This window comes from Lactuca sativa, chromosome 9 (assembly GCF_002870075.4).
Source record: "Lactuca sativa cultivar Salinas chromosome 9, Lsat_Salinas_v11, whole genome shotgun sequence".
Taxonomy (NCBI): Eukaryota; Viridiplantae; Streptophyta; class Magnoliopsida; order Asterales; family Asteraceae; genus Lactuca; species Lactuca sativa.
Window position 1 is genome coordinate 172,751,286 of NC_056631.2, and position 15,232 is coordinate 172,766,517.

The 15,232-nt window shown below is 34.0% G+C and overlaps 1 protein-coding gene across 1 annotated transcript; it reads left to right on the forward strand.

Moving 5' to 3' along the window:
* Positions 1-8,693: 8,693 nt before the first annotated feature.
* On the forward strand, positions 8,694-10,353 carry LOC128129179 (uncharacterized). The gene is made up of 3 exons (XM_052767840.1): positions 8,694-9,146; positions 9,233-9,482; positions 9,566-10,353. Exons 1-3 carry the CDS (start codon positions 8,694-8,696, stop codon positions 10,351-10,353), a joined length of 1,491 nt encoding a protein of 496 aa, XP_052623800.1.
* Positions 10,354-15,232: the final 4,879 nt, after the last annotated feature.

Consider the following 15,232-nt stretch of genomic DNA (forward strand, 5'->3'; position numbering starts at 1 on the left):
TTTGGCCTTTCTATTGGGATTTGGTGATTTGTCTATTAAAGGGCTATCCAAGAACAAGTAAATGTACTAAAATATTTTGATGGGCTTTAGGGTAAGGCCCCTATGTGAAGGGCTTGGGCCCAATTTGGAAAATTAGGCCATAGATGTGCCATAATTAGGCCTTTATGATTATGAGATATTGGACCATTGGAATGCCAAGTGTTTGGACCAGAATAGATGGTTGTGCCTTAAGCTAAGGCCCATGTAAAGGGTTGGGCTCAATTTGGGAAATCGGGCCATATGTTGGGCTTTGGTTCATTGGTTGACAATTGGGCCTTTGGAGTGTGAGTTTGGGCCTTGGGCTTGAATCAAGCTAGGTTGGGGGTAAAGTAGCCTTTTACCCTACGCATGGACTTATGGTTATGTATTGGCACCCAATTATTAATTGTGTGTTGTTTGATGTAGACAGTTCGGGACTCTGTCATCTAGAAGTTAGGGTTTTGTCAGCGGGACTTCAACAATGTGATGTGAGTTCTTCTTACTATATCAACAGGGTCTAAGGTACCAATGTCGGCCCTTTTCAGATTTGTATCTGGGATATTGCATGATATGCTTATTGATTACATCCTGGTAGTTAGGATGGTGATATGCTTAGTACCTGGTTAGGTCGGTATCCTGTTATATAGGATGATGTTATGTTAGTGACCGGTTAGGTCTGTATCTTGGTTATAGGATGTTGCTATGATTAGTGACATGTTAGATCGGTTTGACTGGTATATATGCTAGCGTATGATATTTATGTGCACATGATTGTTTGATTGGGGGTTGGGTTGAGGCGGTCCTGCTTTGTGCTGAAGGCCAACATACACAGGGTGGTCCGGATAGACTAAAGGCCCTGCATGGCGGTCTAGTCAAGCCGAAAGCCCGACGAGTGGTATGGATAGGCTGTAGGCCCTGCGAGGCGGTCCAAATGTGTCGAACGCTCGGGAGCGGTCCAGATAAGTTGAAGGCCCTACAAGGTGGTCCAGTCAGGCTGAAGGCTCATTATACATTTTGTTTGTTTATATGATATGATTATGATTTTATGGCGTTGGTATTTTGGGGGAACTCACTAAGCTTTAGGCTTATGGTTGTTGATTTTGTTTCAAGTACTTCTGATGACCGCGAGAAGGCGAAGGCGTGATCATACACCTCCTTATGTTTTCATAATTTGATTCTGGGATACTTTGACATTATACTATTTTGAAAACAAGTTTTGTAATAATCATTGGTTTTGAAATGTTTTAAAAGTTTAAATTTGGCATGATTTTTTTATGGATGTTACAATAAGGCTTAGGGCCTTAGGGATGAACGGAATTGACCATTTTTGGTTATGGGTGTTATGGATTAAGTAATTCGAGTGTTCGTTTGTATTTTGGAGCCTAAGGGTATCATCGTAATTTGGCAGCTCGGTTCTTTATGGATTTTGGGTTTTATTCGGAAAGTTTTACAGCTAGGGTGAGTTTTTAGAAGTGTAGGGCTGCTCGTCACATTTCTGTGGATATAAATTTCGTTGGAAATGGACCTAAGACAAGGAAGTTATGGTCGTTTGAATTAATGGCAGAAATGGTCCTTAGTTGAAAAGATTTGCAAGATAGGTCCCATGTGTGCATGATGAGATGGCGTGTGTCTAGGTGGGTACGCCCAACGTAAGCTGAGGTATGCCCACCGTAATTGGCAGAGTGCCAAACCCTAATTTTTAGGGTTTGTGCACTATTTAAACATCCTTATAAGCTCAAGGTTCTCTCATTTCTCAGCCTCCACTGATCTTAGAGCTTTATTTCGAACCCTAATTCCCTTGGTGGTGTATTCTTGAGCTTGGAGGTGATTTTGAAGGGTTCTTGGTGTTATTTCAAGGAAGTGAATCTTGGTGATCATGCTTGGTGTAGCCTTGGGGTTGTAGATCCATAACCTTCACACTCTTAGGAAGCTTCAGGAAGTATAAAGTTCTTATCTTGACTCCTTCTTATGCTAGTTTGAGTTTAGGGCAAGATTAGGAGCGTTTATGGTGTATTAAATTCTCCTTGTGAGTTGGAGCCACTCCAGGAGCTTGGATATATAAATCTTGCCGCTTCTGATGTTGTTAGTTCATAAAATGCTATATTGATTGTGGATATTGGACGATGCATGAGTTTGATCCCTTGTTGTGAGACTTGATGGACATAATCGGATTTTCGGTCCCATTAAGTCATTCAAACAAGTAAAGTTGCCAACTTTACGAGTTAAGGACTTAATTTGAAGGTTTTCTAAGGTTTAGGGACTAAGTGCTTAATTGGTTAAGTCAAAAATGAGTTTTTGAGTAGGACCGCATTACGCTGCGAGTAATGTGTAGTACGCCCCGCGTACTAGATTTTGCTCCTGTCCCAAGTCGTTGAGCGTACGTTGAGCGTATGAGTTGTACGCCGAGCGTACGCTATGCTATCAATAGCGCGCTATAGCGGTGCTGTAGCAACGCTATAGCGTTTTGCGGTAATACTGAACCGCTATTTTAAAATAGCGTTTACAAATAGCGGTGACGCTATTATCGGCACGATTGACCGCTATTTACCGTGAATCCCATCAGCGCTATAGCGACGCTACACCCGCTTTTACAATTTCACACAAATTGGGCTACTTTTACAAATAAAAAACCGATTGTGTACTATTTCAATAATAAATCAGTATTTTTTAATTTGTCCACTACACTTTGGTTTTAATAAGTCCAAATAATAAATCTAATTAATTACAAACTACAAAACAACAAATGACAAGTTCTCTTTCTCGTCTCTTTCTGTATTTAGAAACCACGAACAACTTGAGTTGCAATGACACTTTGAAACTTTTTAGTTTCCATATTACCATATTAGAATATTATATATATGGTTTATGTGATGTTCTTATATAAAATTTTATAATATGAATTATATATAGTATTAATACTTTAATATATATAAACTTTGTATAAATATATAATATAAAACCGCTATACCACCGCTATACCACCGTGATAACCGCAATTTCAAATAATGGCATGTGACCGCTATTGAAATTTCGACCGCGATAACTGCTTAGAGCGTACGCGACCAGCATGCAGTTTGGAGTTTCGGACCTTTTTGGACTTTGGGACTTTGATCATGGGCTTGGATCGATTTTTTGGGCTTATTCGTTTAAGTGAGGTTTTATTTTATTAAGATGGTAATTATTTATTGGGTTGCCTTGTTGGGCCTAGGATTGTGGTTTTGGGCCTTAATGGGCCCAATGGGCTTGGACCATTAGTGGGCTTGTTTAGTTGGACAGTTTTTGGACCTAGTGCTTAGGGTTTAGCCCTGGATAATTATTGAGTACGGTTTGGTCGCTTGGTTTAGTTCGTGGAGCCGGTTTGCAGCAGCTGCAACAGTTATAGGATTTGTCTGTCAATTGAGGTGAGTCTCATCACTGTACTATGGGTCGAAGGCACCAATACCGGCCCATTTGGTTTATTTAAACTAGGAAGACCAGTGGGAGTCCCTTGGCATTTGTATGAAAGATCAAGAGGTGGCTCCTGGCAATCTGTATGCAAGACCAGAGTTTGGACTCTGGCAGGTAATTAGATAAGTAGTGGTACATTGTATGCTAGTTGTCTTTGTGATGCTTGCATGGAAGACCAAGAGGTGGCTCCTGGCACTTGTCTGTACGACCTAGGGTTTTAGACCTCGGCCTGGCAAAAAAGACTATGATATGGCTCGTGGCATAATGGAAAGACTACGGTTGGCACATAGCACGTCCTATTGTATGTTGATATGTATGACTCGTATGTTATGTATGATATGTGGTATTTTGGAAACTCACTAAGCTTTGTGCTTACAGATTGTGGTTTATGGTTTCAGGTACTGTCGGTTCGTAAGGGAAGGGTCCGGCTTGATCACAGTGCATACACCCGTGTTTTCCATAACTTGTGATTCTAAGAATGTACTCTGATAATTTTTTATTTGAAATACTTCTAAATGTTTGAATAAAGAAAATTGTGTGTTTTAATTATAATAAAAATGAAATTTTTATCCTGTTATTTTCGGGACGTTATAGCCAGAGATCATCTAGAAATTTTGTCCAAGGGTGATTGGATAAGAGATAAGGCAGTTTGATTATTATACTTATTAATCTAGGCCTTATCCCAAAAACTCTAGCTTTCGCCCCAAGTTTCAGTCAGCTATATAAAAGGTCTTATACCTTCATATTTCGTAAACTCCCTATTCTCTAGAGATAGCCGAAATTTTGATTACTTCTCTCCTCTCTCTTCAAGTATCCTAGCTACTAGGTTTGGGTGTGAACCATTATAGACAAAAAGTATGTGCGTCCAATTTTTTTAAAAAAAAGAATTTTTGGATTTTTTCATTTATTTTGCATTTTAAAACTATTTTTTAAAATATGTACAGTGTAATATTCTATTAGAATATTTCACGTATTTTTCAAAAAAAATGGATTTTTTTTTTATTTTTTTTTAGTTAATTCAAGTTCCGAAAATAATATTTAAAAAAAGAATTTTTAGATTTTTCCATTTATTTTGCATTTTAAAATTATTTTTTAGTATATGTCAGTGTAATATTCTATTAGAATATTTCACGTATTTTTCAAAAAAAAAAACGGGATTTTTTTTTATTTTTTTAGTTAATTCAGGTTCCGAAAATAATATTTAAAAAAAGAATTTTTGGATTTTTCCATTTATTTTGCATTTTAAAATTATTTTTAGATTTGGTCTCACGGTCTCACAAAATTAGAATGGTCTCAAATGAACCTATATATATATATATATATATATATATATATATATATATATATATATATATATATATATATATATATATATATATATATATATATATATATATATATATATATATATATATAGGGCTAGGTTATAATGTAGATGGTAAGTATTGTGTGGATGTAGGAATGAATGTGGACCAAGTTTTTAAAATACACATTCTAATAAAATACATATTTTGATTGAATACAAATTCTGACAAAATACATATTCTGATTGAATGAACATTTTGAAGACTAACAAATTTTTGAACCATGAGTTGAAAAATAACAACATTCTTAAAGAATAATCATCTATTATTAATATTATTGAAGAATCTAAGGTCCAAAAATAAAAAAAAAATAAAAAAAATAGTTTTTATTGTTACATTCTATAAAAATACAATGTCATTTTTTGAATCTTTGCTACGTTCTATAAGAATACAAGCTTTATAGTAAGTCATTTTTGAAAAAATATTCATTCTATAAGGACTAAACTGCAAATTTGGTCCTCGTGATTATTAAAAAAGTGTGGATGCAGTCCAAAAAGTTTCCAACTTGCACCACCAGTCCAAAATCACAAACTTTCTGCGGATTTGGTCCATGAACAACTTGAAATGACTCTTTTACCCTTTTCATTTGTTTTTTGCATTTTTTTAAAACCATTTTAAATACTTTATTAAAATAAAAATAAAAATAAAAGAATTAGGCCTATCCACCCTACCCCCATCGATGCCCCTCATCTCTCTCTCTCTCTCTCTCTCTCTCTCTCTCTCTCTCCTATCATTTTCATCCTTCTAGTCTCTAACATAGATCTGTTAATCGCCTCGTTTTTTTAACTTCATCCCAATTGGTCCCTTTGCGATAATAATGATTTTTTATTTGGAAATCTATGAAGAATACGAAGGATGTAGATGTAATTTTGTCCCTGGTAAATCCTACGATCTACCATGGTTTCTTTTCATGAATCTCCCAAATCATCGTCTTCTACGTCTTCTGATTAACGTCATTTCTCGGTGTATAGTAGCGATCAGTTGAATTGCATCGACTGGCATGCTTATCAGAGGATTCGAATGAGAGTGACCTGAATCAATTGCAGAACCTGAAATCAGAGCCTTGCATCGGGTTTTTACAATTGTCATCTCACCTCCTACATGCCCTTCTTCACTATAATCATCACTAAACATACTCTATGATGGATATATTGAGGCAAATGAAGAAAAGCTTGAGACATTGTGACGAGCCCTAATTTTTGACTTGTTCTTAAGGGCCCTAATTTCATTGATGGTGGTGGTCTAGAATTGCTGAATAAATCGTACCCACAACCATCATCTTGACAGGTCGACAACCTTCACCACTGGAAATTTGATGTAGCCCAAATACCACAATGGTTGTTAATACAGATGGGTTGAAAATCGATCCATACATATGGGTTGCTTTTAGAGATTGATTTGACTGATCGTTCATACAAATGGGGTTTTTGAGAGATCGATTCTCTCTGTGTGTGGGATTTGTCGGAGAGATCAAGAGATGTGTATATGTGTGTTATGGCGTGTTGGTTCAGGAAGAGAGAGAGAGAGAGAGAGAGAGAGAGAGAGAGAGAGAAAAGTCAAAGAGAGAGAAGGGGATAGGGTTGGCTGATTTCCTTTTTTTCTTATTTTTAAATTAAAACAATGTTAAAGCAAATATAAAAAATGGAAAAAATAAATTAAAAGGGCAAAATCATCCTTTTAGTTTTTTCAAGGACCAAAACCACAAAACATTTTTAATTTTGGGACCAAAATCACAGAAAATCTTTCATTTTGGACCTTCTATGCAAGTCCAAAACTTTTTGGACCCTATCCACAGTTTTTATGAAACCACAAGGACCAATTTTGCAGTTTTGTCTTCTATAAGAATATAGTCATTCATGAAAGATTCTTCATTCTCATTCTTCCTAGAAGGGAGTTTATTTCTTTTGACTTTAGATCTTCAACTAACGAGTAAACAAAGACTTGTATTAAAAAAAACAGAAATAAGCATGAGAATAAGATTATACAAATAACATGACTATTGTATTATGATGTGCTTAAAACCAAATTTTGTTCAAGCAAAAGAAATCAAGATATTTGAAAATTAAAGACACAAAAAAAGACTAAGGTATTGTTTGTTTTTTCTGAGGCAAAATATCCGCAGTCTGCGGACCACATCTATATACCTCTGCAGTAAAAAAGGTGGACCAAACGTCCGCAATCTGAAAAAAGAAGACTGTTTGTTTTTTTAACATCTGCGGACTACTAAAATAAACTGATTTTTTTAAACTTCAAAGTGATTTTTTAATATTTTTATGACTTTGTTATAAATAATTAACGAATCTAGATCAACTGTTATGTATTATTATATAAAAAATTAAAAAAAATGGTATTAATTAACATATATATTTGATAAAAACCAACAACTTTGGTTGCAAAGTTATAACTAAACATTATAATTAGTGATCAAAGAATTTGATACATAAATCGATAGAAATAAACTTCGATTTTTTCAATTAAATCCATTAAAAACATACCACAAATATTTTATCGATAAATTGACGATACTGTATTAAATAATGTTTTACAAAATTTGGCAAAAAAATATAAGAATATATTATATTTTTTTTTTCATATTTATATAAACAACTTCAACGACTATTATTGTAATAAATCTTTATTTATAAATCTGTCAAAAATATCATGTTTGTATCGTCGAACGTTTTTTTTAAGTTTTGTAAAAAAAAATTTCAAATTGTTTATTATTAATAGACAAAATTGCAAAAATGGTCCCTGTGGTTTGCATTTTTTCAGGAAAAAAGTCCAAACCACGAGTTTTTTGGTTTTGTGGTCCTTTTGGACTGGTTTGTTTGTGAGAATGGTCCCTATACTTAACACCCGTTAAATTCCATCCGTTAACCCCCTCATGTGCCTTGCACGTGAGGGTATTTCTGTCTTTTTACTTACAATGTCAACAGTTCCTTCTACCTTTTATCCCTCATTTACAATCCCAAACACCCGTCAACTCCCCACCTCCCTCCTTCTTCCTTCTGCTCCATTAAACCTGCAAAAAAAAAAGTCGTTATCGAAAGAACCTAATCGAAGCAAAAGGAGACAAGGTCATAAAGTCGAAATGGTGTACGTAATGTGGCAGATCAGACCAAAAAATGAAGTTGTCGACGTATCATCCTTATATGGTAAGTTGCTCTGTTTTCTTAAACATTCCTATTTTTCATTTTACCCTTGATTTATACTAAAATCCGCCAAATTTTGACTTTGTTATCATGTACAATTTTGACTTGTAGCGGGTGCACCCACATGGTTTAGTATTAAGCTTCATCATGGTGGGAAGTTTACTAAGTTACCTGACATAAAGTATACTGGAGGTGAAGTGCGTTATGTTGATTATGTGGACATAGATGAGTTTTCTGTACATGAACTTGATGCCATAATGCTTGACCTAGGTTACCCAGACCCACGGATGATTGAATTGAGTGTTGAATCCCCAGTGATATACTACCATTTCAGGATACCCAATGGTGACTTTCAATTTGGTCTTAGAGCTTTAGGGAATGATCAGGATGTTATCAATCTTTCTAAATTTATTCAAAATAACAAGTTGATTGAAGTGTACACAGAACATGGGAAGACAAATCTACTCACATACTTCATGTCTCCAAATGCAAAGGGTAAAGTTGTCATTGAGGAATTACCAGAAAATGATGATCAAGGGGCTAAATATGAGGCTGAAGTTCATGTAGAATCTCCATTGAGAAATATGAACCATGTCAATGATGAACCAATTGGTGAGTACATGTCTTTGATTCTTTTTGGGAGTAAAACTGATGCATTCCTTTGAGAGCCATACAAGATCACTTTCAAAAGACCTACCAGGTGGGTATTTCAATGGATAAGGTGTTTAGGGCAAAAGATATGGCAAGAAAGCATGTAACTGGGGACTACACAAAACAGTTTGAGTTGTTGAGGGACTATGCTCTTGAACTTCAAGCTACAAACCCAGACACAACAGTCAAAATAGATGTGTGTCCTAATGGCAACCCTGCATCCCCAACAAGGCAGTTTAGAAGGATTTATGTATGCTTGGGTCCACTGAAAAAAGGTTTCAAAGCATGTCTTAGAGACTTAGTAGGTTTGGATGGTGCCTTCATGAAAGGCCCATTCCCTGGTCAGGTTCTTACAGCAGTTGGTCTAGATTCCAACAATGGAATTTATCCCTTAGCCTATGCAATTGTTGAGTCTGAAAACACAGCTAGCTGGAAGTGGTTTTTAGAAAACCTTGGGGATGACTTGGAGCTTGGGAGCAACTCAAACTATACTTTCATAAGTGACAGGCAAAAGGTAAATTAAAACTCATCAATTGATCATTTAGATTGTGTTTTTTTACCAAGAAATTAATTCTAATTATTGTATGTTGAGTCATGTAGGGATTACAAATTGCAGTTGATCAATTGTTTCCCAATGCTGAGCATAGGTATTGTATTAGACATATTCATGACAATATGAGAAAGAAGTGGGGGCAAACTGAGTACAGGGACCATTTATGGAGGTGTGCATCAGCAACCACCATTCCTGAGTTTGAACATTTGATGAAAGAGTTTAGTGAGTATGATAAGGAGGCATGTCAATGGTTGAAGCAAATTCCTCCTGTACATTGGGCAAGGAGTCATTTCTCAGGTAATTGTATATGTTTGCATATGGTAAAGATTATGTGTTTCAGTTATTTATCAGCATTAATTGTATGTTATTGTAATGTGCAGGAAGAGCTGTTTCTGATGTGTTGATTTCAAACATGTGTGAAGTGTTTAATGGGAAGATAGAGAAAGGCAGGGACAAACCTGTAATTTCATGTTTAGAGTTCATTAGGGAGTATCTAATGAAGAGGATATGCAATGTCATGAAGGCAATGAAGAAGGCTAAAGGTCCACTAACACCTACAGCAACAGACATCCTAGATGCAAGGAAAAAAGGTGCTTCACAATATATTGCTAGGTGGAATGGGGCAAACAAGTATCAAGTCACTGCAGCATTGCAAGATCAACATGTGGTGGATGTTAGGAACCAAACCTGTACTTGCAGAAAGTGGGAATTAATGGGAATACCTTGCAGGCATGCAATTGCAACTCTGAATGAAATGAGCAAAGACCCTGAGGCTGAGCTTGACATTTACAAGTGGGTACACAAGGTGTATTGGCTAGAGACATGGCAAAAAGCTTATTCATTTAAGGTGGAACCAATTAAAGGGAGACCCATGTGGCCTAAAAGTAATTGTCCAACAAAGCTAATCCCTCCTCCACATCACACTCAGGTGGGAAGGCCTAAGAAAAAAAGAAGACAAAGTGAGGGTGAAAGGTTAAGCAAAAGGCAGAAGGCAAGTGCAGGTGATGGAGTCAATGAGATGCAAGGAGAAAATTCCCAAGGGCCAAGAAATGATGGAGTGCAGAAGCTATCAAGGAAACATGTTAGTGTTACTTGTAGCAAATGCAAGAATAAAGGACACAACTCTAGGACCTGTAAAGGGCAAGGAGGGAATCAATCTAAGAAGTGATTGTGGTTATTTGTTGTGGTGCAATGACTATTTAGTTTCTTGTTGTTAAAAACTGTTTGTTTTTGAAAACTTTAGTTATGGTTTGATGATGTGGTTATGTATGGTGCACAGACACTTGTATGCTTAACTTGGTAATGGTTTTTGGTTCCACTCATGTGGTTAATGGAATGTTCATTTTGGTAAATTTATGACATGTATTTTGGTAATGTACTTTTGTTACATTTTGGTTCTATTTATGTGCTTATATCTGACAACTGATACACATTTTGAACACAACTGATACACATTTTGGAATTCATTACAAACATGATGAAGTCAAATTACAACAAAATTATACCATTTTTACCCTGCATCACTTGATCAACAAAAATCCCCACATTTGCCTAACCCTATCCCTTACATAGACCAAGTACTAAAGATAACAATCACAAACATAAACCAACTTGCACATAAATACATCTTCAGCTTGAAACCTTCATCCTTCAATGCATCACACCTTGCCTCCAACATGTTGTTCCTGCTCAAAAGTCCATTGCACTGTTCCTGTAACATGTTGATACTTCTTACCAGCCCATTACATCTTTCCTCCAATGTATTTATGTTTCTTAGAAGACCAGGTATGATGGTTTTACTCCTAGCACAAATAGGTGGGTCAACCCACCCGATAAACCCACAAACAGAATCCTTAGTAGGGCAAGCATAAAACCTCCTGCCGGGATTCAGTGGTGTCCAAGACGTTTTCACCAAAGCAAGCTTTCCACAAAAACAAACCACCATTGTTCGATTGCAAGTCAGGAAATGAGAAATGGAAGATAATAGTCGTTGGGGAAGAACAGTTAAGAACGTTGGGGAAGAAGATTTGTTGGGGAAGAAGCTGGGAAAAGAAAAGAAAACGATATATAAAGGATGTTTTATTTTTCCATATGCAAAAATGGTCCCTATAAGTAAAAGGACAGAAATACCCTCACGTGCAAGGCACATGAGGGGGTTAACGGATGGAATTTAACTGGTGTTAAGTATAGGGACCATTCTCACAAACAAACCAGTCCAAAAGGACCACAAAACCAAAAAACTCGTGGTTTGGACTTTTTTCCTGAAAAAATGCAAACCACAGGGACCATTTTTGCAATTTTGTCTTATTAATAAAGTTGGAAAAAATATAAATTAAAAAAAAACTTTAAAAAAAATAAAGATATATATATATATATATATATATATATATATATATATATATATATATATATATATATATATATATTTAGGCTAGAAGATGTTAGAATACTCTGGTCCACATCTATGCCAAGAAGAGGACGCGTAGACATTTTTAGGTCTGCAGTCTTCAAAAAAACAAACTTTCTGCGAAGGTTAATGTCCGCGCGTGGTCTGCGCGACGCAGACAGAAGAGGCTATGTAGATCTGCAGACAAAAAACAAACACTACCTAAATCACATACATTAAACTTAGGATTAAAAAAATAGAGAAATGCTTGTAGAGTTTAAGTGGAGAATAAGGGACCAACCTTGTTTGTAGATATTTTGAATTGACTATCACTATTGAATTCTCATTTGTGAATACTAAATCAACCCTTCAAAACTTAGAACTAAAAAGAAAAGAAATAGACAAATGCTTGTATCAATTTTATATCCTAGAAACTCATTCCAAATCGATTAGAGAATATCACTTACAAAAGTCGATTTCAAATAATAAACGGATTTCATAGATGAGAAGAAAGAAATTGATTTCGGAGATGGAGAAAATCAATTTCTGAAAGTAAAGTCATGTTTTGAGAAGAAAGAAAATCGATATGATTGACAATGGCGGAGGAACTCACGATACTGATGGAGGCTGAAGCATTGTTGGAGACACACGTCGATTGAAAGAGCCCTGGAGGATTGGTTCCCGCCTCCCGATTCTAATTTCGATTTTGAAGTTGTTCCCTATGACGATCTTGTCATCTTCGAATGCATATCAATTGAACGAGCTCTGGAGGGTTGGTTCCCGATTCTGATTTTCGATTTTGAATCCGTTCACTCCGACGATCTTGACATCTTTGATGGAAGCGGGACGCGATTTTGTGGGTGTGGATGAAAGAGACAGTAGGGTTTTAAATAAAGTAATTTTCCTAAATTAAAGGGTAGATGATTTAATTAATTATTAAAATTAAAAAATACTTGACCCAAATTAATCACTACATTCACACAATATTTGTTAATCCACATTTGAACCTCTCTCTCTCTCTCTCTCTCTCTCTCTCTCTATATATATATATATATATATATATATATATATATATATATATATATATATATATATATATATATATATATATATATATATATATATCCAATCTAATATTTTAATTAAAACCAAATTAATCTTTAAAAGCTTGGAATATTCAAAGTCATTTTATAAAAGCTTTCGAGGAATATATATTCAAAGTGTAAAAACATATAAATAAATAGACAAAAGTTATAAACCTATGATATTTAATATAAATATGAACGTAAATTAAGTATATAAAAGCAAACATTTTATGATGTTAATATCGGTGCAAATTATTTGATGCTATTAACTTTATTATTTAAACGACATAATATTATTTTGACCGACCCGACCCGATACCTATTTTGTAATAGATAACCAATTTTTTAACTACGCAATAAATAAGTAAACAATAACAAATAATCTTATGCAATCAACTTGATTTTCATCTATTTAAGGATTCTGATAATACATCATTTTTTTATTACTTCTTAATCATCTGTTTGAATTTTCTTATAAATGGTTTCATGTATATAGGTTTTTTTGCGATTAACACCTTTTAATGATGATTTTTCATGGATGGTTTCATGAATTTTCTCTAAAATATCATTTAAAAAAATGGTTTGAATCAACTAATTTGTTCTATTTATGCATGAAGATTGTTTTGAATTTACAGTTTAGTTTTTTATATAAATTATAGATAACTATTGTAAAAGGTAATTGAGAAAAACAATTAAGTTAAAGAAAATTGTTCTTTAAATTTCAGTTTATTTTAGCAGTCTGTAGACTTTAAAAACAAATAGTCTTTTTCTTGCAAATTGTATACATTTGGTCTACATCTTCTTTTACAAATGTGTGCATATATTTTACCTCTTAAAAAACATATTCTTAGTTACAAAACTATTATGTACATAACTTATCATTAAAATCTCTTTGATGTTCAAAAACTATCATTATGACGAGATATTATAGATAAATATTGATTTGAAATATATTGATTTAATACATAGTTTTGGACTTATATTTAATGTGTAACTGTGTAAGTCATCTAACATACATGGTTTTGTGCCTTAAATTTTGATAAGCGCGGTCCCATAAATGTAGTCTTCATCTATGGGTTTCCAACTCAAATATGAAGGGACAAATGAAAGGTTGTTTTGGGTCTTTAATCGAAGCCGGGACTAGGTATGGAAAAGTTCAATCAACGTCCTTCCATACAATTATGATTTACCCTCTCGATTTAGAACATCTTTGACCGAAGATAACACTGAAATAAGTGGTATTTTAATTGATCTGTGACCTACAAATGAATGGTATCACTTATGCACAAGAGATACATTTTAGATGTGTTATATACCGAATATAAGTCAATAATTATGTATTAGATCTGTATCAGTTACATAGATGTCAAATAATTATGTATTAGATCTGTATGAGTTACATAAATGTCAAATCAACATTTACCTGCAATATTAGGTCATAATGGAAGCTTTTGAACAATTAGAATAGTTTAATGGTAAATCATTTACAATAAATTGTTTAGTGAATAAATGTGTACAACCCTAAAATAACATAAAACCTTTCAAGGACAATAGTCATTTTGTGCAGTTTAAACAGTGAGATTAGCAAAATCATGTTGGTTTTAATTTCTATCTCGCCTTTTAATTTGTCTCCTTATACTTTTCTTATAATCATATATGATCGTGAAATATCAAACTAACTTCTGGACAAACTTGGTAAACAAATAATAATAGTTTGATTTTATAATTTTCAACTACCTTACATATAATTCTAAATATTATTTGTCAATTTGTTTGCGTTAGATATTATAATGATCGGATATAATAATTCTTAATTTATAGTATAGTGTCTAGAAAACAAAATGTATTTGACTGGTGATCATACTTACGACCAAATCGGTTTTAAGCCGAGGACGTATTCGGTACCCAACAGTGTTTTTTTAACAACTGTTAAAGTTAAAATATATGATATTAAATTTGAGTCAATTCCATCGTATAGTGCTTCATATGTGGTAAATTATGGAATGTTTGATTTTGTACTTTATATTTTTTATTATAATTATTTAGATCTAATGCCTCATTTATTCTGCAACCTTTTATATCCATGGACCATGGGTCTGGTGGCAGCCACCCAACGCGGTTTTTAAGTTGTTTTTGAATACCGTTTGCTGAGTGAGACATTTTTCTTTCCTTTTAATTTTATTTATTACTTCCCAAATATATGGTAATCGAATTTATTTTTAGATATGTTTGAATTGGCTATAGATCATTTACGATACAAATTTCATTTGATCCCCAATAAAAAGATAATACAACCCACGTATTAGAATGAATGTGATGATGAAAGGTAATTTGCTAAAAGTAAACCGAAAAAGTTATACTTGTAGTTATATAAAGCAGTTAAAACTTAACCCAAAATCAAAACCGAATGAACAAAATGGTGTGGTTTTAAATTTTTAAAAAGCCGTAAATTTCAACCCGGTTAAGTTTTATACTGTATAATTGCACCGTAAAAACCGAAATAACCGTATTATTATTTATTATACATATTGAATTTATATATTATTTATTTAATAAAAATATTGTCAAAAAATACC

Bases quoted from the DNA above. Each gene is read 5' to 3' on its own strand.
- LOC128129179 (XM_052767840.1), top strand. From the start codon at position 8,694: ATGGATAAGGTGTTTAGGGCAAAAGATATGGCAAGAAAGCATGTAACT. The intron at 9,147-9,232 runs GTAAATTAAAAC...TGAGTCATGTAG, and splicing joins TCATAAGTGACAGGCAAAAG to GGATTACAAATTGCAGTTGA. The intron at 9,483-9,565 runs GTAATTGTATAT...TGTAATGTGCAG, and splicing joins GGCAAGGAGTCATTTCTCAG to GAAGAGCTGTTTCTGATGTG.